Here is a 23540-nt window from a genome sequence, read left to right as displayed (position 1 = left end):
CAGTTGCTTCGAAGGTGGGATGACTGGAACTTTTATATATGTTCACAGCTACATAGTATGCTTTAAATGTTTTCTATTAGTCGGTGTTTGCTATATCAGCTACGGGGGTTTTCAAACAAAATTTTTGTAAATTGGTAGCTGTTATAGTATACGCGAGACTAAAAATGAAAAGTTAGTTATTTGCGAAAACTCAGTGAATATTATACCTCTAAGGTCTTAGTATATTATTTATGCTAAGACGATGGGCTCATAATTCTACCTGTACGGATGCGGCAACCCCCGAAACCGTGTAGATTCTGATGTTGTGACTGTAGGTACTCCGGTATTGTGGATGCTTTGGTAGCAGTGTACTCAGGATGTTATGATTGAAGCTCGCCGCTATGGTCATAATTGCTGTACATTCGATAGAAATATACATAAGCTCTTTTCATTTAAGACCCTTATGCATATTAACACGTCTAGTAAAAACTACTCATAGCATTAAAACATCACTCATGAAACAATACTATACATGATATGCATGAATTGAGTTTATTGCTGTTTAACTGTGTTTACTGCTGCTTTACTGCGTTCTGTTACTGCTGTACTGCTGTTGTATGTATGTTCTATATTACATGCCCCATGCTCTATGCTCTGTGCCTAACCAGTATATGTTTCTCTACTGTATCATGCTGTTACTAAATCAAGTTCCCTCAAAACTAAACAAGTCCAACATTTCATCAAATACTTTGAAATCATTCAAAACATAGTTTCTTCATAAAACATAAACAGTTTCAACATGACATGTTCTCAAACAATTTGCATAATTTAAATCCCAACCACAGTACACTCAAACACTTTAACTCAATTCAACACATTTCAGTCTTGCATCATTTCTTAAACATCATTGATATAATTGAACATAATCAAACTATTCAAATTATCCCAAAACATATATTTCATCATACAGTCGGTTTGGATTCATAAAACAATATACATTTTACAAATCCATAATACACAAAAATATATTTTCTCAATGAGTAGAATACTCACCTCAGATCGCTTGTACTCCTAACTTCAAATGACTCTAAGTTCATCGCAATATACCGCTAAAAATACAACACATTGTGTTATTTAGTATCCTAGCCAATAACCGCTCTAGGTAGCATTTTTAATTGCTCAAAAGCTACACTACTATGTTACCCATAAAATTCAAGGGTTTACTTTACTACTCATTAATTAACTAAACCTATACATAAAATTATTCTTAGTGTGAAGACCAAGAAATAAATAGGTGACTTAGCAAATTAATAAATTATATTTATTAATTAGATGAGACTAATAATTAGATCTTAAGTAATAATACGCATGTTATTAAGATAAAATGAGTTTAGGATAAAATAATGAAATTAGAATGATAAAATACTAATGAGTAATCGGGTAACAAATGACTAATCGTATGGGTAAAATGTAGTTAGATTAAAAATGAGGTTGAATATTAATTAACAAAAGATAGAACAAATATTAGGTGTGGCACTGCAGTAATTTTATAGAAGATAAAGCCTTAAGATAAAAGAGAATCCCATCCAATGCCATGTGTCACTTTGTTGTGGCTTGGGAGATGCCTTATCTTTTGATATTAATAAAAGAAAAGAAAAAGGAAATAAGAATATGGGACAAGCCCAACCGGTCTTCCCCTCTCTCTTTTCTTTCACTTTTCTTTCTTTCTCTCCCTCTCTCCTCAGCGCAGCACTCACTCTCCCTATTCTTTTTCTTTCTTTCCTTTTCCTTGCTTTCTCCTCTTTGTCACTCACGCATGCACAAAACGCACTTGCCCCTGTTTCTTCATGTTAGCCGAAACCCACAGCCCTTCCACTTCCTCTTCTTTTCTTCGGGTCACACGCAGCTTCCATCTCTTCTTCTCTTCTCCTTCCTCTCGTCTTTCTCTCGCACCCACAAACCCGCACGTCACTTCCCCTTCCACATTTTCTCTCCGTCACACACGCCCATCCCATGAGTGAGGCCGTGAGGTGTGATTTTTGGAGTGGGTTGTTGGTGGGTTGGAGCTAATGACACCGGTGAGGCTAGAAGTGGTGATTTTCAGTGATTTTCGTGGGTTTTGACTGCTGGAAGGGAAATCAGAAACTGGTAAAAATCTCTAACCCTATTTCTTTGTGTTTTGAGTTACCCATTGTTTAATAGCATGAAATTGGTATCTTATTTTTAGAGTTTTGATTGGGTCTTGGCTGAGATGAAATTATAGGGTTTTGAAAGCTACTCATTTTGATGAATAATCTTATGGGTTTTGATTTGGGTTGATTTTCAGTGGTTAATGTTTAAGATTTTTGGTTGCAAAAATGAATGGGGGTTTATTGGAGATTGTAGGGCTGATTTGGGATTTGATTTTAGTTATGGCTTGTTGATTTTTTTCTAGGTGGCTGAATGGGTCTTTGGTGATTTTTATTGAATGTTTTCTGATGATGGGCTGATTAGGGTAATTTTAATGGGCTGATTTGGTGTAGTGCCTTTTGGGTTGATTTAGGTTGAAATCTTAAGAGTTTTATGGGTTATTGATTGTGCTTGTAAGTTAGGGTTCATGCTAAGCAAAAATAGTTTTATTTTGGAAGGTCCCAATTGGGGCTTTGTTGTTGATATTCTGTTTAAATGATATTTGGATGTATTGTTGTAGGGATTGGTTTAACCAATTGGGGCTTTAACGTGATATTGGAGTGGTTTGACATTTTAATTTGATGGATGTTTTGGTAGAACCAAATCTGGTTGGATTGGTAGTTTAGCGATAATTGGCTAATGATTAATTATTAAGGGTTGAGATTAATGTTTATAGATGATTGTTTGGTGTTTGGGTATTGTTGTTGTTGGAATTCTGGGTGATTTTCATGTTGGTGGATGCCTAAGAATAGTTAGACTTGGAGGTTTATTAGAGATGGTTTATGTTATGATTATTTGATGATGTTTTCTTGAAGTTCGAGTTTGTAGAGATTGTGGAAGAGCTCCTAAGTGGATGGTTGTAAGATATTGTGTTAGATTGTTGATGGTTGTTTGTATGTATGTGGCTAATTAGAGATGCTTTAGGTGAAAAGGGTGTAGTTTTGGAGAATGTATGTGTCTATGTGGTTTTAATAGAAGATCTATGTATATGCCTCAAGCGTTAGTATATATATATATATATATATTGTAACCTAATCTAAAATGAGTGGTTAAATTGATATATTATATAAGATTTATGTTCTATAACCTAAACTACCTAGATGGTTAGTAGCTAATAAAAGATAAAAGTGTTGAATGTAATAACAATGGTGTTTAAGGATAAGAAATAAATTAAGATATAAACCTAGAGCCTAAGACTAATATCATAGGCGACAAATGATGATGTAAACTACCCAAATAACCCTAAGTTAATATGTATAAGCTAATAGACTCATAGAACATATAAATGTGATATAAATCAATTATGTAGCAACCTAGTGACTAATTCACTTATCTATATATACATAGTACTTATGTGTATCATCGGATTAGGTTTAAGCGTTGTATGTGTATACATATAAATGTATATGAATCAAATATACATTGTTAATATAATAAATAGACAAGTAAAATAATAGAAGTATCTTAAAGATAAATAAGTGTGATAAAATATGAACCTACAAGCGAGGATTGACCTAATAGTAGTTAAAGGAACTTAATTGGTTCTGGAGATAGAGTAGTGCGACATGTGAGTACGCGGGTAGTTTATATGTTATAAAGTATGGGGTTCAATAGTGTAGTCTAACAATATCAATGTTTGCAGGATCGTGTTCAAATTGGAGATTTTAATTGGTTCTCCAATGTAGAGTCCAAGTGACTAGAGTCCAAGGGAGTGTTCGAGTTGGAGTCCAATGCAGCCAAGGTGGGTATTCCACTCACTGAGAAAATATATATTTTTATATGTATTGGATTGATAAAAATATATATTTTGTTTATGAAACTGAACCAACCATATGATGAAATGTATATGCTTTAAGATGACTTATTAGTTTCGATTATGTTTAAACTATATCAATGATGTTTAAGAGATAGTGCAAGAGTGAAAAGTATTGACTAGATTTAAAGTGTTAAGTTCTGCGGTTGAGATTTAAATTATGCAAATTGTTTGAGAACATGTCATGTTGAAATTGCGTAGATTTGATAAAGAAACTAAGTTTTGAATGATTTCAAAGTGTTGGGTAAAATGCTGGATTTGTTTAGTTTTAAAATGACGTGATTTAACAACTGCATGATTTCAGCGTGACACAGTAGTGCAATATATACTGGTCAAGCACGGAACAATGAGCATGTAGTATAGAGCATACATACCAGCAATATCAGTATATCAGCAGCATAACAGTATTAGCAGCATATCAGTATCAGCAGCATAACAGTATCAGCAGCATATCAGTATCAGCAGCATTATTAGCCCTAGTTCATGCATAGCATATATATCATTGTTTTGTGAGAGATGTTTTTATGTTATGAGTAGTTTTACTAGACGTATTGGTATGCATAAGAGTCTTCATGAAAAAGATCTTATGTATATTTCTATCGGATAGTCATGTGTTAAGGTCATACATTGAACTTGAAAGTACATGGATACATGACTACCCAGGTGCGAGTAATGGCATGTCTATGAGTAGGAAGGTTGACTGTTCTTGTTCATCAGGAAAGACGTGTTAGCATGATTGAGTTTAACTCTAGTGCTCTCATGATCTACTGACGTCAAGGCATGAAGCTGGAATACGATTAGAGATGGTGTTGCGAGTGTTTTGTTGAAGGATGTTATCCTAGTATGGAAGAGTAAGATGCCATGTTCTTTGCTTAAGACCTATGTGTATACGTGATATCTGTGATGGAGTGATCGTGTGCACATATGTCTGAGCGACCGGTGAAAAGTATTATTATAGAGGGGTCTATATGTAGAATCTTCCAAGCGGTAGATTGGAACTTCTACATATGTTCACAGCTATATAGTATGTTTTAAATGTTTTCTGAATAGTCGGTGTTTGCTGCATTAGCTGTTGGTAAATTGTGGCTAATATAGTGCTCGCACGACTAAAAATAAATAGAGGTTGGTTCTTTGTGAAAACTCAGTTAGTCTTATACCACTGAGGTCTTAGTATGAGGTATACTAAGGCGGTGAACTCATTATTTCACCTATGCGGATGTGGATACCACCACAACCGTGTAGACGATGTTTCTTTGGCTGCAGGTACTTCGGTATAGTCGATGGGTCGGTAGCAGTGTGCTTGGGATATTATGACTGAAGCTCGCCGCAACAGTTGTAATTGTGACGTTTGTGTCACTTATTCTTTGTTAAGCCATTATTGTTATAGTGTTAATAAGACTCAAACAGATAGATGTTAAATGGCTCTTTGTTGTAATTAATTTGTAATAGATGTATAAGTTGTAATTTCCGCTATTCAAATTTACGTTATCCGCTGCATAGATAGATGTATGTTATACTCTGATTATCAGGTACATGTTATGGGGCATGTGCCATATGTTGGCTGAGCGACACGTAGTCGTGCCACTGCGATGACTCGTTTTACGTTTGTATAAAAAAAAAAAAAAAAAAAAAAAAACGGGTCGTCACACTTATATTTACAATTAAAATCTCCAATTTATGCAAATTACAAGCATTAGGACCTAACCCCATAAATATCTATTTTTCATGAAAGCTATAGGTAATTTGGAATTAATCAACACACTAAATGCAATAAATCAAGAAATTAACATTCTAGGGTTCAAGCACCTAAAAGCCCTAATTTAATTCAACTCATCAAATTTAGGGTTTCTCACCTACTCTTCAACAACGCTAAAATTGAAGTTTAGTCCAACAATAATCAACCCAAAGCTTGAATATCATGAATGAATTTATTGCAAATAAAGACCCCATGTCCATTCCAATAATTTCATTACATTCCTAAAATTAACCTAACTTTGAGAAGTATTAGGGATTACGAAATTACCTCCAAATAATCGATAGATTGGAAGTTCTAACACCAATAATTGTTACCCAAAGCTCAAAATGAGGGAAACTTCGATTTGGAACAACACCCATGCCAAAAACCGAATATCGTGTTAAAGACATGAGTAAGAAGATGAAAAACACATAAGAGGTAGAGAGGAGAAGAGACTTACGGTTCAGCCCAAAAAAGAACGAAAATATAACTTCAAATGCTGAGACTCATAGCTTGCCCATAATCCATGTGAAAGAACAAGAGAGGAATGAAGAGTTTGAGAAGCTTGAAAAATAGGCTAGTTGTGCGTGAAGACTTGAGAGCTTGCTTCTTCCTTTCTTTTTGTTTTGAGTTAAGTGAAGAGATGCTGAGTGCAACACGTGAGAAGTGAGAAAAATCAAAAGTGTTGTCTTAAGTGTATAAAGAAAAGAGAAAGAATAAGCCTAAGGTTTCCTATTTTTTTTTAAAAAAAACTAACGTGTGCTTCTTTTGTTGACCAGATCTGCTCGTTCTTTTACACATATATTTTTGCTTTTCCTTTTCTATTCTTTGTCTGATTGTTTTATTTGTTTGCTTTAAGTTTACCTTCCATTTCCTTTTCTTGTCTTTTAGTCACCTTACAATTTCCCTTTTTCTTTTATCTTTTATTTATTTATATTTCCTATTATCATTTATTTATTTTACTCTTAAAATGCCAACTAATATTCTGGACATTACACATGCCTATAAGTCAACGCCTTCCAATCAGACTACCTGTCTAAAGAGTTCTTCGATAGACTCCTTTAGCTTAGGGCTCTTCCTAAGCTAGACTTCAATGGTACATTGATCAAATAACACAAATACTCCAAGAGAGTTAGGACATCTAACAATTTCTGCCTAAACCCCATTTCTTAGCATAATAGAAATTACAGGTTCCTTACAAATAAGACGCCTATAAGCCCTTTTAAATAGGCTTCAGAAAACCTAGTTCTACTCAAACTCGAATTTCAAATGCGGGGTTCAAACCTGGCCTTTGGCGTTCGGACCTGCAACTTAAAACTTCGAGTAATCACTGAAGCGCGTCCAGACTTGCAAGCCTAGCGTCTGAACAGTTGCATAGACTACATCCACAGTCCGCTGTCACCGCATCAACATCTGGACCTTCTTACAGACTTTTGCTCTCTATGGCTCGCATCAGCTGGGCCATCTGGACCTTCATAGGACTTTTGCTCACGGTGGCTCGTGTTTGCTGAGCTATTCGAACCTTCATATAACTTCTACTGTTAGTGGCTCATGTCCGGATGGGCTATAGGGAAAACTAACTGTCTGAGCTGTAAAGTCTCCAGAATATTTCCTTCAACAAGAACTTGTCTTCTTTAGAGGTATTATGTGCATATTCATGTCTTGATCAGTCCATTCAATATTGGAATTAATATTCTGGAATATTCGTTTGGAGGATTTTGGAAATACGGTGTCCCTGTTATAGCAGTCCTTGATATGGAAGCGTTTTTGTCAACCATAATGTAGCCAATAACAATAAACCAATATTTGGGATACAACGAATGAAGTCTATCATGACGGTTGTAGGTGTTGAACTAGTGGATAGTCTGTATTTTGAGTAGATATTTTATATGTATGGCCTGCATCGTATGTGACACGCATTTTGTACAGCCATTCTTTTGTTTAACTAATATTTTAATTAAGCTTTAAACAGATAGACAATGTATTTGCTCTGTTGATATAATCTACACTTGTTCGTCTATAAGATTTAATTCCGCTGCATAGTTGATATACAATGATATATTAGGTACATGTTATGGGATGTGTACTATGAGTTGGCTTTGTGATTATTCGTCATGCCATTGTGCGAGTCCGTTTTGTATAAAAAAAAAAAAAGGTTCGTCACAGCTAGGTTTCATCTTTGTTTATTCCCGATTCCTCTCTCCTTTGTACAATCTTTTTCATGTACAACTTCTATGCTCTGACGTACTACCTCCTTTTTTCTTTTTCTTTTTGAGAATGCCCTCACTTTACAGAGAGCCTATATGCGCTTTCTCCAATTCTATATTTTCTTTTAGTTCCTAATTATCCCAAGGGCTAAAAACCATGCGTGAGTGTAAAGTAGATTTATAATCATATGTATAGTACAAAATGCGTACATACATAACATGTGTAAGTGGTTATCCCCCCCTCCCCCGACCCCCACTTACAAGATCATGGGTCAAACGTTCAACTCCCGCTAAACATTGTGCGTTGGTGTAGAAAAAAAAAAACTCAAAGTAATAATCGCTATCACGTGCAAACTGACTAACAAATAAAAGGTTAGCCGAAACAGATCGAGAAGGAAAAATATTTTTCATATGAAATTTGGCCAATTTATTAGCAAGATAATAGGAACCAATATTTGAAATAACAAAACCAGCACCATTTCCTACTCCAACATGATCCCTGACATAATTTTCATGATGAATAACCACTACACTCTAGAATCGAATCCCTTAATGCACAAGATATGTTTTCTACTGTTACTATATATACAAAGCTCGACTTAAGTTCTAGAATTCTTTATATGTAAAATTTTTACCATTAAAGATGATATTGTGAACTACAATTCAAAAATCATGAGGACATTGTAGGGTCTTCCCTTACATCTATTCAAACCTCTTTAGGCCTGACAGGTTAGCGAGTTGGTATTTTCCGATATAAAGACCAATTAATAATGTTGTTTCATTATTATTGACAATGCCTCGATATAACTTAGATTTAAAAGAAAATATGAGCAAAGATTTATTGTTGATTTAAAGATATATTTATTTGTTGTTGAGTTTTATTTTTTTAAAAGAGATATCTCAAACAGTGTGGATTCCAAATGTAGTTAACTTTAATCATGCACTTGTTCTACCTCCATTATCACTCCGTGACCAGAAAATAATAACAAAAAAAAAAAAGGAGAGAGAGACAGAGAGAGAGAGAGTGTATATAAGAAAGAATTTTATTTCATTGAAGTTATTGCTATGGCATTACAACATCGGAATAATGGCAAGCTCCATCTGAACCATCGAATGATTCAATTATTGGCAATTACAAATATTTATCTAATTATTGTCCCACTAGAACTTTTTCTGAAGAAAATTAATCACATTTCTGTCTAGTTGGAAGGCCTTGGCGAGAACATCAGCATTGATGGGAGGATTAGATCCAAAGACTGCATTTGCTATGGTGATGACCCCAGGATTCTGGCTGCTGAGACCGGCAAAGGCTACGGCATTGGTATGCCCAGAATTAAACTGGAAGTGAATGAGACCAATTGGAAAGACAAAGACGTCTCCAGCATTAAGAACTTTGGTGAAGAGACGGTTATCTGTGTTGGATGTGACAAAACCAACTAATAGAGTACCCTTTAGGACTACAAGAATCTCGGTTCCGCGAGGGTGAATGTGGGGAGGATTTAGGCCGTATGGTGCAAAGTCAATGCGAGCCAAGGATATGCCTAAAGTGTTGAGGCCTAGTATTTTGTCCACATTCAGGAGAGTGACAGTCGATCCAAGTGGATTTGACGTATCTCTAGGAATGTTTAGTCCGGAGAAGAAGAAGTCATTGGCAGAGACAAGCTTGGGGTCCTTGCAGAACTTTCCATTCACAAATACTGCATGGAGAAGGAAAAGCTTGTTATATAAAAAGAACGGAGCATAAATATATTTGTATGTAGAGTATTAACAAGAGGGGCAGGGTAAAACAACAAAAATACAAGATTGCATACAGATGCTTCAAATGACTTCATACCTCCAGAAGTGGAATCGTTGGTTGAAACGCAAAAATCTTGAAGAGGGCTGGGGTCATATGCAGAGGCCAGGGAGCATGCCAAAGCCAAGACGAGCACGGTTACCAGATACCTAGGAACGCCTTTCATCATTTTTGAGGTTATCTCCACCTTTGAGTATGCTGTGTATTCTTGCTTATTGGGTGAGGGGTGAGAAATGTTGCATTGGAAGGCACGTATTTATGGATTAGAGTCACTGAACAGGTCTATGTTTTAACTTCCACGGGGAAGATATAAGACTTGGTGAGTCTTCATTGGTTACCAATTTTTTATTTTAAGGGGGAACATTTCTTTAACAACTACGTACGTAATGAACGCTTACCTACGTACGTAAGTAGGTATATTTTAAAAACGCACAATTTTAAGGGGGAACAATTTCTTTAACATGCAGCCAAATTTGACGGTTTTGGTGAATGGAATAGTTCAATTCTACTACTGTTGCTTTGGCCCATTAGTGAATTTTACATTGATATATATATATATTATAGGTATATGGAGTTGACCCTGTCCCTCATGATTGATCGAGAATATGTGATGTTAAAACAAAAATGAGTTGAACACGTCAGTGGAGTCCTAGAGACAACATATCCTCTATATGTCTCTCATTTGACCAAATCCACATTAACGTACGTGTATTGGAACACCCCTCCGTGTCTTTTGCATGTCGCTCTGTTTTTATTTTGATTGTTTTGTTCGATGCAGTGATTAAATAAGATTGCGATTTCGTATGCCCAAGTGATTCTGTACGCACTTTCTCACTACGTAAGATTCGTAGGGATTGTCGACGCCATGAGAAGAGCTTAAGGTCTTTTTTTGTTCGTTTTAAGACCAGGGCTGGGTCAACTATAAGGTGAGATAGGCGGTCCCAAGTGGAATAGGGCCCCCAAATACAGGTTTGTCTGAGAGGAAAAAAAAAAAAGAAAAAGTCTGATCATAAGCTGAAACGGTTTCTTCCCAATGGAATAAGGCCCCCCAAAAAAAAAAACTCAATCATAATTTGAAACGGTTTTGAAAAATTAAAATAAACATGATCTCTTCTTTGGAGACTCTCTTCAATAGAGAAATAAATAGTTAGAAGCCCAAGAAGACAACAATTAAAACCAAAAAAAAAAAAAAAGTACATTTTCTCTCTTATTAGGAAACTCAACTAAAAGGATGTGGACTACAAGAAAGCCAATGAAGAGAGTGGGGCCCACGGAAAAAGACTAGTTGAAATATAAGTCATAATTCACAAAAACAACCATCATTGAGAGTGAGGAGCACAGAAAAAGGCATCGTTTAAAATTCTCGCCTTAGGCCTCAAAATATATTGAGCCAGTACTATTTGAGACTTTCGCTCTTCGAAACCATTGTGTTTAATTTCATCTAAATTAAGACAACATGTCTAGCTGTATAAACGAGTCTAATTTAATTTCATCTAAATTAAGACCTTGCCGCATTTTCTAAAGCACCGAAATCTCCAAATTTAGTATGCCGCTATAAATGAGTTGGTTTAGCGTCGATTTTCCGAAATGACTAGTGTTGGTTCAAAAAGAGTTGCATTATTTGCACCCACACATATTATATATATACACTCACAATGGGTATGTGTACAAAAATCATTTTCTTTAGTTAAGTATGTTTAGTGGTAGCTTCTTGTTATTATTATTTTTTTAAAAAAGAAACAATAACCGCGGTTCCACAAAGCCGCTAATTAGAAACCATTTTTAGCGGTGTTTTTTCGACCGGCACTAACGAAAAAGGTCGATGAAAATATCAACTCAGTTGAACGGATAGAAAAAGGATTTGGCAAAAGTTGTAAGCAAGGTTTTGTAATGCAACGACGACATAAATAACTGGTTGATAAGCTGAATAATCGCATATTCCACATGGCGCTATGACAGTAGTCCTCGATTTACGTAGCAGAATATGCAGGCATCTTTTTATTTTTATTTTTTATTTCGACAAAATTTAAATTGCCCGAGTGCTCTAAATTGATTACACTTCATTTATATTATAAATTCATTACATACATTACGACACAACATTGTCTTTCTTACAAAAATGCCAAAGACGATAACATATTATATACGACTGATTTTCATAAAACTCAGTCGTACTTCGGATGCAGATTCTAAGTAGGCAGGGCTCCTCCTAGCCCACAGGAACAGTAATTTGGTTATAACTTTTTTTATAAGTGTCGAAATTGCGCGAATGACCTCAATCCGAAAACTCTTTCCGGGCTACATGCCGTTATTACCCAGGTAAAGATCAATGAGGTAATTTTTGAGCTCTAAAGCCATCGTTTTCACCTCTAAAACCTTATTTCATGCTATCCTATGCCTTCTGTACAATCTCTTTTCATGTACAACTTCTACCAAAAGTTTCTTCAGAACGCTCTCACTTTACACATAGCCTATATGCAGTTTCTCCAGTTCCCTATTTTCTTTTAGTTCCTAATTTTCCCGAGCGCTAAAAAACATGTGAGTACTGTAAAGCAGATTCATAATCATATGTTTAAGTGGTTAATCCCCAATTATAAGATCCTGGGTCAAGCGTTCAACTCGTGCTTAACATTGCGTCATGGTGTCAAAAAAAGGAAAAAAAAAAAAAACTATAATTCAAAGTAACAAAGGCAATCGCGTGCAAACTGGCTAACAAATAAAAGGTTAGGCAAAATAGATTGACAACGCAAAATATTTTTCCTACGAAATTTGAAGAATTTATTTGCAAGATGAGAGGAACCAATATTAGAAATAACAAAACCTGCACCATTTCCTACTCCAACCTGATCTTTGACATAATTTTCATAATGAATAGCCACTACCGTTACAATATATACAAAGCTCGAATTAAGTGATGATAGAGTTCTTTATATGTAATATTTTTACCATCAAAGATGATATTGTCAACTACAATTCAAAACTCATGGAGAAGATTGTAGGTCTTCCCTAACATCTATTCAAACCTCTTTAGGCCTCATAGATTGGCAAGTTTGTTTTTTCCAATATAAAGACTAATTAATAATGTTATTTCATTATTATTGATGATGCCTCAATATAACTTAGTTAGATTAAAAGAAAATATGGCCAAAGATTTATTGTTTATTTAAAGATATATTTACTTGTTGTCAAGTTTTATTTTTTTTAAAAGAGATATCTCAAACATTGTGGATTCAAAATGTAGTTAACTTTAATCATGCCCTTGTTCTACCTCCATTATCACTCTGTGACCAGAAAAAAAATAAAAATAAAATGAACAAGGAGAGAGAGAGAGAGAGAGAGAGGATATATGAAAGAATTTTATTTGATTGAAATTATTGCTATGGCGCTACAACAAAGGGAATAATGGCAGGATCCATCTGAACCATCTAATGATTCATTATTGGCAATTACAAACATTTATCTAATAATTGTCCCACTATAACTTTTTCTGAAGATAATTAATCATATTTCTGTCTAGTTGGAAGGCCTTGGCGAGAACATCAGGATTGATTGGAGGATTAGATCCAAAGACTAGGTCTCTGGGCCTTTTGGGTTATGGGTCTTCGTGGTTCAATGGGTCTTCGTCTGAAATCCCCTGGAATCGCCGAAAATCATCCAAAAACGCCGGAAAACTGGTCCTAGAGGGTCGGGTTTCATGGGTCATGGTTCACTGGGTTACGGGTTGCACGGGTTTCGCACACATATGGGTCAAGGGTTCACCGGAGATCGCATCGCCGACGTTCTCTGGTCTCATCGGTGCCACCCACCGGAGGATCAGGCTCCATCTCCCTCAATTCTCCCGATCTCACTCCCAATCTCTCGGCTCTCTCTCTCTCTCTCGGTCTCATCTCCCTGTCTCGATCTCACTCTCTGCTCTCAACTCCCTCTCTGATCTCCCTCTCAATCACTCCATCTCACTCTCTCGTCTCTCTCTGTGTGATCGGGTGAGAAGAACAAAGAAGAAGGAAGAAAAAATAGAAGAAAGAAAAGAGGAGGGGGCGGGGGCGGGGGGGGGGGGGGGGGGGGGCCTGTTGACCGGTTTAGGGGCTTATTCTATTTCTTTGTTGTTTTTTTATTTCTTAAATTAAAAAGAAGGATAAGATATCCCCCCATAGCCAATCCTAACATGACATGTGGCATGGATAAGATTACATTTTTATTTAAAGCCTCCCACTACCTTAATTTATGATATTACCCTCACAATGTTATAATCCTATCTTTTAACAATTAATATCTGACCCCACATTTATTTTAACTTCCTTTTACCCATACAATCAACAATTTATTTAACTAGGACCCATTATTAATAATTTATTTCCTAGATACCCATTGGTAGTATTTTATTATTCTAATTCCGTTATTTTATCTTAGACTCATTTTATTTTGATAATATAATTATCGCCTTGAATCTATTATTAATCACATCTTATTTAATAAACATAATTTATTAATTGAAACATTTCCTATTTTATTTCTTGGTCTTTACATCTTTCATCACTTTTGAAATCATATTCATAAATTGTAAAAAGTGTCAATTTAGAGTATCCAACTTATAATTTTTATTTATTTTCTTTTAACTTTCACCCTCTATTATAATTTTTCATTAAATCCTAAAGGAGAGGTGTCGGAATTTCTAAAATACCCCTAGTTTTTTTAGGAAAATGAAGAACAAAAAATTGTAAGGATTTAACCGTTGCTTAAGATAGATTTAACAGAATTTGAAAAAATATACATTCCTAAATAAATAATTTTTTTTTTTTTTTAAAAAAAAAAAAGGTATTTTGGATATTTTGGCATGATTTAAAGAAAAATCCTAACGGACAAGTGAAATTAAAAAAAAAATTGAAAGCTAGATACACTAAATTAACACTTTTTAAAACTTAAAGGTATAATTGTACGTAAAAGTGATGAAATATCTAGGACAGTCAGTGAAACTTTCTCTATATGTTAAGTACCCTGTTGCTCCAATTTTGCTTTTCTAATGATTCAATCGATCGCGAGGTTGGAGTTTAAAATACGCCTTTCCAACAAAAATAGTTTTAATCGGTATTTGCAACCGAGTAAAACTACGCCTGCCCGTATTGGCTTCTAAACTTTGTTTATTTTTTCTTTTGAAAAAGTTAACTATTGTACTTAATTGGATTTTCCAAAATTTATAAATAAATTGAAATGGTCATATTACGGTTTTCAGGTAGACAGATTCACACGAGGAACAATAAAATAAAATACAATTTTAGGATGATTATCAGGAAGATGCTGAACGCATCATTGATGCAGCATCAATTCTTAAGTTGTTCCTGAATAGGTCAATTGTATTTTTAAACAGAAATCATTTAACTATGAACTTTTAAATTTTTGGAACAAAATCTTACGTAATCGAAACATCGTGAATTGACTGATCGAGTACTACGTGCATAGTAATATATTAACATGCATTGGACAGCAGGCAGCAAGAGTAGTATACTTATAACATAACACATTTATCTATAAAAATAAAAAATAACCTAACACATTGACAATATAAGAAAAATGACTATTTTATTAAGAAAAATGAATAATTTTTATTATAAATAGAAGAAGGTGAAATATAATATTTTAGGTTACGTACGTTCGACACGTGAAATGACTATTCTATTAAGAAATAGAAGAATATAAAATGAAATACTCATTATCATGATTCATGAGGGAATTATTATTCCTGAAATTGAGGAATAGTATTCGACTCAGATTTGAGAGGAAAAGTTATTCCTCAATTTAAGAAATAGTCATTTTCTATGGGTGATAAGAATTTTTATTCCAAGTGTTAGATCATTATCATATATTTCATTTCCTAATAAAAGCATATATGTGATAAGGGATAGAATCTTTATTATATACTTTAAAACTTAGAATGACTATTCTCAAGAAAATGATGGGCCGTGAGAATGGCTATTTTTTTTTAGTTCCTAATTTTCCCGAGCGCTAAAAAACATGTGTGAGTGTAAAGCAGATTCATAATCATATGTATAGTACGGAATAATGATCATACATACATAACATATGTTTAAGTGGTTAACCCCCAATTACAAGATCCTGGGTCAAGCGTTCAACTCGTGCTTAACATTGCGTCATGGGGTCAAAAAAAGGAAAGGAAAAAACTATAATTCAAAGTAACAAAGGCAATCGAGTGCAAACTGGCTAACAAATTAAATAAATGGTTAGGCGAAATAGATCGACAATGGAAAATATTTTTCATATGAAATTTGGAGAATTTATTAGCAAGATGAGAGTAACCAATATTAGAAATAACAAAACCTGCACCATTTCCTACTCCAACCTGATCTTTGACATAATTTTCATGATGAATAGCCACTACACTATAGAATCGAATCCCTTAATGCACAAGATATGTTTTCTACTGTTACTATATATACAAAGCTCGACTTAAGTGCTAGAATTCTTTATATGTAAAATTTTTACCATTAAAGATGATATTGTGAACTACAATTCAAAAATCACGAGGACATTGTAGGGTCTTCCCTAACATCTATTCAAACCTCTTTAGGCCTGATAGGTTAGGGAGTTGGTATTTTCCGATGTAAAGACCAATTAATAATGTTGTTTCATTATTATTGATAATGCCTCGATATAAATTAGATTTAAAATAAAATAAGAGCAAAGGTTTATTATTGATTTTAAGATATAATTATATGTTGTCGAATTTTATTTTTTTAAAAGAGAATATATGAAGGGCACGTACCAAGAGAAGTTAGGTGTGATATCTCAAACATTGTGGATTCAAAATGTAGTTAACTTTAATCATGCACTTGTTCTACCTCCATTATCACACCGTGAAAAAAAATAAAAGGAAAAAGAAGAAGAAGAAGGAAGAAACAGAGAGAGAGAGTAAGGAAGAATTTTATTTCATTGAAGTTATTGCTATGGTGTTACAACGAAGTGAATAATGGCAAGATCCATTTGAACCATCAAATGATTCATTATTGGCAATTACAAATATTTATCTAATAATTGTCCCACTAGAACTTTTTCTGAAGATAATTAATCACATTTCTGTCTAGTTGGAAGGCCTTGGCAAGAACATCAGGATTGATTGGAGGATTAGATCCAAAGACTGCATTTGCGATGGTGATGACCCCAGGATTCTGGCTGCTGAGACCGGCAAAGGCTACAGCATTGGTATGCCCAGAATTAAACTGGAAGTGTATGAGGCCAATTGGGAAGACAAAGACGTCTCCAGCATTAAGAACTTTGGTGAAGAGACGGTTATCTGTGTTGGATGTGACAAAACCAACTAATAGAGTACCCTCTAGGACTACAAGAATCTCGGTTCCACGAGGGTGAATGTGGGGAGGATTTAGGCCGTATGGTGCAAAGTCAATGCGAGCCAAGGATATGCCTAAAGTGTTGAGGCCTAGTATTTTGTCCACATTCAGGAGAGTGACAGTCGATCCAAGTGGATTTGACGTATCTCTGGGAATGTTTAGTCCGGAGAAGAAGAAGTCATTGGCAGAGACAAGCTTGGGGTCCTTGCAGAACTTTCCATTCACAAATACTGCATGGAGAACGAAAAGCTTGTTATATAAAAAGAACGGAGCATAAATATATTTGTATGTAGAGTACTAACAAGAGGGGCAGGGTAAAAAAACAAAAATACAAGATTACAGACAGATGCTTCAAATGACTTCATACCTCCAGAAGCAGAATCGTTGGTTGAAACGCAAAAATCTTGAAGAGGGCTGGGGTCATATGCAGAGGCAAGGGAGCATGCCAAAGCCAAGACGAGCACGGTTACCAGATACCTAGGAAAGCCTTTCATCATTTTTGAGGTTATCTCCACCTTTGAGTATGCTGTGTATTATTGCTTATTGGGTGAGGGGTGAGAAATGTTGCATTGGAAGGCACGTATTTATGGATTAGAGTTACTGAACAGGTCTATGTTTTAACTTCCACGGAGAAGATATAAGACTTGGTAAGTCTTCATTGGTTACCAATTTTTTATTTTAAGGGGGAACATTTCTTTAACAACTACGTGCGTAATGAACGCTTATATATACACTAATAGAACATGCAGCCAAATTTGACGGTTTTGGTGAATGGAATAGTTCAATTCTACTACTGTTGCTTTGGCCCATTCCTCATTAGTGAATTTTACATTGATATATATATATATTATAGGTATATGGAGTTGACCCTGTCCCTCATGATTGATCGAGAATATGTGATGTTAAAACAAAAATGAGTTGAACACGTCAGTGGAGTCCTAGAGACAACATATCCTCTATATGTCTCTCATTTGACCAAATCAACATTAACGTACGTGTATTGGAACATCCCTCCGTGTCTTTTGCATGTCGCTCGGTTTTTATTTTGATTGTTTTGTTCCATGCAGTGATGGAGTTGAAATGAGAAACAAATTAAGCGTTTTCTTCTCTTGTATTGAATCGTCCCAACATAATAAAATAAGATTGCGATTTCGTATGCCCAAGTGATTCTGTATGCACTTTCTTACTGCATAATTAATTAAGATTGTTACTATTATTATTTTTTCTTTAAAAAAAAAAGGGCCACAAATTTTCAACCAAAGAACTCGATGAAAATATCAACCGAGCTGAACGAATAGACATAGGATTTAGCTGGTTCAAAAAGAAGAAGAAGACAGGATTTAGCAAAAGTTGTAAGTAAAGTTTTGTAAAGAGATGACATAAATAAATGGTCGATAAGCGGAATAATCGCATATTCCACATGGCATTAGTACAATAGTGACTTTTATTCTGAAACGCTCAAGCAACGATCTTAGTATCTTTTTAATGAGTTTTGCATCCGAGATCTTCTTCGCGAGCCTTACCATGAAATTTCTCAGGTCGCTGATCTTGGTGCAAAACTCATTAAAAGGTTCATCCTCTTCCATCTTTATTCCTTCGAACTGAGAAACTAACATTTGAAGCTTGTCAGATTTTTTAATTTTTGTGCCGTCGTATGTAGTTTTCAGTATTGCCCATGCTTCTTGAGCAATTTCACAATGTGAAATTCATGAGAATTCAAATGGTAAAAGAGTTTGACAAAGATCATTTAAGGCTTGACCATTGGAAAGACGAGTACGTGTTTCAACGGTAGTCCATTCAGCAACTGTTGTAGTCGGTGGGGTCCACCCAAACTCAACAATATGCCAAACGTCAATTGATTTTAAAAAGAATCTAATTTTAGCTTTCCAATAACTATAATTCGAGCCATCAAAAGCAATAATAGAATTAAGATTAAGAGACATGATATAAAAACAAATAGGAGTCTAGGATCCACTCAGGAATTTAATCGAAAAACGAGTGAACCTGCTATGATACCAATTGAAAAATAAATATGACTCCTAATGTGTGTGTGTGTGTGTGTGTGTGTGTGATCACAACCAAACATGCAGCCAAAATATGTAAAGCAGTAAAGTAATTAACACATATATTTTGATGACGAAGTGGAAACTCTTTAGACAAAGAGAAAATAACTTCGGGGAAGCTAAACTCAGGAAATCCACTATTCAGAACAAAAAACTAGTTATAAAGCAGTCGTACTCACATAACCTAATGCAGTAGTCGTACCTTTAACTCTGATACATACCTATACGTGAACGCCTCCAACCAGACCGCCTGTCTAAAGGGTTCTTCAATGGATTCCTTTAACTTAGGGCTCTTCCCTAAGTTAGACTTCAATGGTTGATCGAATCACACAAATACTCCAAGAGAGCTAGTACATCTAACACAGTGCAAAGACAAAAGGGAACACGTCTGATGATGGCATATAAAAATCTGGTCCTACGAATGGTGATATTCCTGTTTCTGGAGAGCGGCCATAAATTCTACATCATGATACGAGCTAGGAGCCGGTGAGGAGATTGCAGCCATCCAATGGGAATGTTCCTCATCTCTTCAAGGCCTTGAGGATCAAATAACATCCTCAAGTCTTCAATGGAGGGGGGTTCCACATGATTTGGATAAGGAAGTCCGGGAGCTACAATTATAGGAATGTGAGTAACATCACTGATAAGATCAGCATCAACTATGATTGATTGGCCACTAGGGGTGGGCGTCGGTATGGTAGGCGGTTAATTCGGTCGGTTAACCGACTTTTGTCGGAATGCAATCGGTGAATTTATGTTGGTTAAGTCGGTTAAGCGGTTAATAGGCAGTCGGTAAAGCGGTTAATAGGCGGTCGGTTAAGTCGGTTAAATCGGTTAACATTCGATGAAAATGGGTAATGAAACGACGTCGTTTTGATTTTTTTACTCCAACATGATCCCTGACATAATTTTCATGATGAATAGCCACTACACTCTAGAATCGAATCCCTTAATGCACAAGATATGTTTTCTACTGTACTATATATACAAAGCTCGACTTAAGTTCTAGAAGTCTTTACATGTAAAATTTTTACCATTAAAGATGATATTGTGAACTACAATTCAAAAATCATGAGGACATTGTAGGGTCTTCCCTTACATCTATTCAAACCTCTTTAGGCCTGACAGGTTAGCGAGTTGGTATTTTCCGATATAAAGACCAATTAATAATGTTGTTTCATTATTATTGATAATGCCTCGATATAACTTAGATTTAAAAGAAAATATGAGCAAAGATTTATTGTTGATTTAAAGATATATTTATTTGTTGTTGAGTTTTATTTTTTTAAAAGAGATATCTCAAACAGTGTGGATTCAAAATGTAGTTAACTTTAATCATGCACTTGTTCTACCTCCATTATCACTCCGTGACCAGAAAATAATAAAAAAAAAAAAAGGAGAGAGAGACAGAGAGAGAGTGTATATAAGAAAGAATTTTATTTTATTGAAGTTATTGCTATGGCATTACAACATCGGAATAATGGCAAGCTCCATCTGAACCATCGAATGATTCAATTATTGGCAATTACAAATATTTATCTAATTATTGTCCCACTAGAACTTTTTCTGAAGAAAATTAATCACATTTCTATCCAGTTGGAAGGCCTTGGCGAGAACATCAGCATTGATGGGAGGATTAGATCCAAAGACTGCATTTGCTATGGTGATGACCCCAGGATTCTGGCTACTGAGACCGGCAAAGGCTACGGCATTGGTATGCCCAGAATTAAACTGGAAGTGAATGAGACCAATTGGAAAGACAAAGACGTCTCCAGCATTAAGAACTTTGGTGAAGAGACGGTTATCTGTGTTGGATGTGACAAAACCAACTAATAGAGTACCCTCTAGGACTACAAGAATCTCGGTTCCGCGAGGGTGAATGTGGGGAGGATTTAGGCCGTATGGTGCAAAGTCAATGCGAGCCAAGGATATGCCTAAAGTGTTGAGGCCTAGTATTTTGTCCACATTCAGGAGAGTGACAGTCGATCCAAGTGGATTTGACGTATCTCTAGGAACGTTTAGTCCGGAGAAGAAGAAGTCATTGGCAGAGACAAGCTTGGGGTCCTTGCAGAACTTTCCATTCACAAATACTGCATGGAGAAGGAAAAGCTTGTTATATAAAAAGAACGGAGCATAAATATATTTGTATGTAGAGTACTAACAAGAGGGACAGGGTAAAAAAACAAAAATACAAGATTACAGACAGATGCTTCAAATGAGTACTTCATACCTCCAGAAGCAGAATCGTTGGTTGAAACGCAAAAATCTTGAAGAGGGCTGGGGTCATATGCAGAGGCAAGGGAGCATGCCAAAGCCAAGACGAGCACGGTTACCAGATACCTAGGAACGCCTTTCATCATTTTTGAGGTTATCTCCACCTTTGAGTATGCTGTGTATTCTTGCTTATTGGGTGAGGGGTGAGAAATGTTGCATTGGAAGGCACGTATTTATGGATTAGAGTTACTGAACAGGTCTATGTTTTAACTTCCACGGGGAAGATATAAGACTTGGTAAGTCTTCATTGGTTACCAATTTTTTATTTTATGGGGGAACATTTCTTTAACAACTACGTACGTAATGAACGCTTATATATACACTAATAAAACATGCAGCCAAATTTGACGGTTTTGGTGAAAGGAATAGTTCAATTCTACTACTGTTGCTTTGGCCCATTCCTCATTAGTGAATTTTACATTGATATATATATATATATATATATATATATATATATATATATATCATAGGTATATGGAGTTGACCCTGTCCCTCATGATTGATCGAGAATATGTGATGTTAAAACAAAAATGAGTTGAACACGTCAGTGGAGTCCTAGAGACAACATATCCTCTATATGTCTCTCATTTGACCAAATCAACATTAACGTATACCGTGTATTGGAACATCCCTCCGTGTCTTTTGCATGTCGCTCTGTTTTTATTTTGATTGTTTTGTTCGATGCAGTGATTAAATAAGATTGCGATTTCGTATGCCCAAGTGATTCTGTACGCACTTTCTCACTACGTAAGATTCGTAGGGATTGTCGACGCCATGAGAAGAGCTTAAGGTCTTTTTTTTTTGTTCGTTTTAAGACCAGGGCTGGCTCAACTATAAGGTGAGATAGGCGGTCCCCAAGTGGAATAGGGCCCCCAAATACAAGTTTGTTTGAGAGAAAAAAAAAAAAAAAAAAGTCTGATCATAAGCTGAAACTGTTTCTTCCCAATGGAATAAGGCGCCCCCCCAAAAATAGGTTTGTTTGGAGAAAAAAAAAAAACTCAATCATAATCTGAAACGGTTTTGAAAAATTAAAAGAAGCATGATTTCTTCTTTGGAGACTCTCTTCAATAGAGAAATAAATAGTTAGAAGCCCAAGAAGACAACAATTAAAACCAACAAAAAAAAGTACATTTTCTCTCTTATTAGGAAACTCAACTAAAAGGATGTGGACTACAAGGAAGCCAATAAAGAGAGTGGGACCCACGGAAAAAGGCATCGTTTAAAATTATCGCCTTAGGTCTCAAAATATATTGAGCTAGTCCTATTTGAGACTTTCGCTCTTCGAAACCATCGTGTTTAATTTCATCTAAATTAAGACAACGTGTCTAGCTGTATAAATGAGTCTAAATTAATTACATCTAAATTAAGACCTTGCCGCATTTTCTGAAGCACCGAAATCTCCAAATTTAGTATGCCGCTATAAATGAGTTGGTTTAGCGTCGATTTTCCGAAATGACTAGTGTTGGTTCAAAAAGAGTTGCATTATTTGCACCCACACATATTATATATATACACTCACAATGGGTATGTGTACAAAAATCATTTTCTTTAGTTAAGTATGTTTAGTGGTAGCTTCTTGTTATTATTATTTTTTAAAAAAGAAACATTAACCGCGGTTCCACAAAGCCGCTAATTAGAAACCAATTTTAGTGGTTTTTTTTTCGACCGGCACTAACGAAAAAGGTCGATGAAAATATCAACTCAGTTGAACGGATAGAAAAAGGATTTGGCAAAAGTTGTAAGCAAGGTTTTGTAATGCAACGACGACATAAATAACTGGTTGATAAGCTGAATAATCGCATATTCCACATGGCGCTATGACAGTAGTCCTCGATTTACGTAGCAGAATATGCAGGCATCTTTTTATTTTTATTTTTTATTTCGACAAAATTTAAATTGCCCGAGTGCTCTAAATTGATTACACTTCATTTATATTATAAATTCATTACATACATTACGACACAACATTGTCTTTCTTACAAAAATGCCAAAGACGATAACATATTATATACGACTGATTTTCATAAAACTCAGTCGTACTTCGGATGCAGATTCTAAGTAGGCAGGGCTCCTCCTAGCCCACAGGAACAGTAATTTGGTTATAACTTTTTTTAGAAGTGTCGAAATTGCGCGAATGACCTCAA

General features: G+C 35.3%; 1 protein-coding gene, 1 long non-coding RNA gene and 2 pseudogenes across 2 annotated transcripts; 1 reads left to right on the top strand and 3 right to left on the bottom strand.

Moving 5' to 3' along the window:
- Positions 1-1562: 1562 nt before the first annotated feature.
- On the top strand, positions 1563-5510 carry LOC133882326 (uncharacterized). The gene is made up of 3 exons (XR_009902652.1): positions 1563-2127; positions 3791-3889; positions 5204-5510. It is a non-coding gene; the product is annotated as an uncharacterized LOC133882326 (long non-coding RNA).
- A 3422-nt stretch (positions 5511-8932) lies between these two features.
- Positions 8933-9931, bottom strand: LOC133881912 (germin-like protein subfamily 1 member 11; annotated as a pseudogene).
- Positions 9932-16618: 6687 nt separating this feature from the next.
- Positions 16619-17556, bottom strand: LOC133881057 (germin-like protein subfamily 1 member 11). Its single transcript, XM_062320021.1, has 2 exons — positions 17404-17556; positions 16619-17356 (listed from the first exon to the last, which is right to left on the bottom strand). The coding sequence occupies exons 1-2, from the start codon at positions 17554-17556 to the stop codon at positions 16754-16756; spliced, it is 756 nt and encodes a 251-aa protein (XP_062176005.1). The 3' UTR covers positions 16619-16753.
- Positions 17557-20544: 2988 nt separating this feature from the next.
- Positions 20545-21554, bottom strand: LOC133880843 (germin-like protein subfamily 1 member 11; annotated as a pseudogene).
- Positions 21555-23540: the final 1986 nt, after the last annotated feature.

The sequence above is a fragment of the Alnus glutinosa genome, chromosome 11, assembly GCF_958979055.1.
Source record: "Alnus glutinosa chromosome 11, dhAlnGlut1.1, whole genome shotgun sequence".
NCBI classification, from domain to species: Eukaryota; Viridiplantae; Streptophyta; class Magnoliopsida; order Fagales; family Betulaceae; genus Alnus; species Alnus glutinosa.
This window is presented reverse-complemented; position numbering and strand designations above follow the sequence as displayed.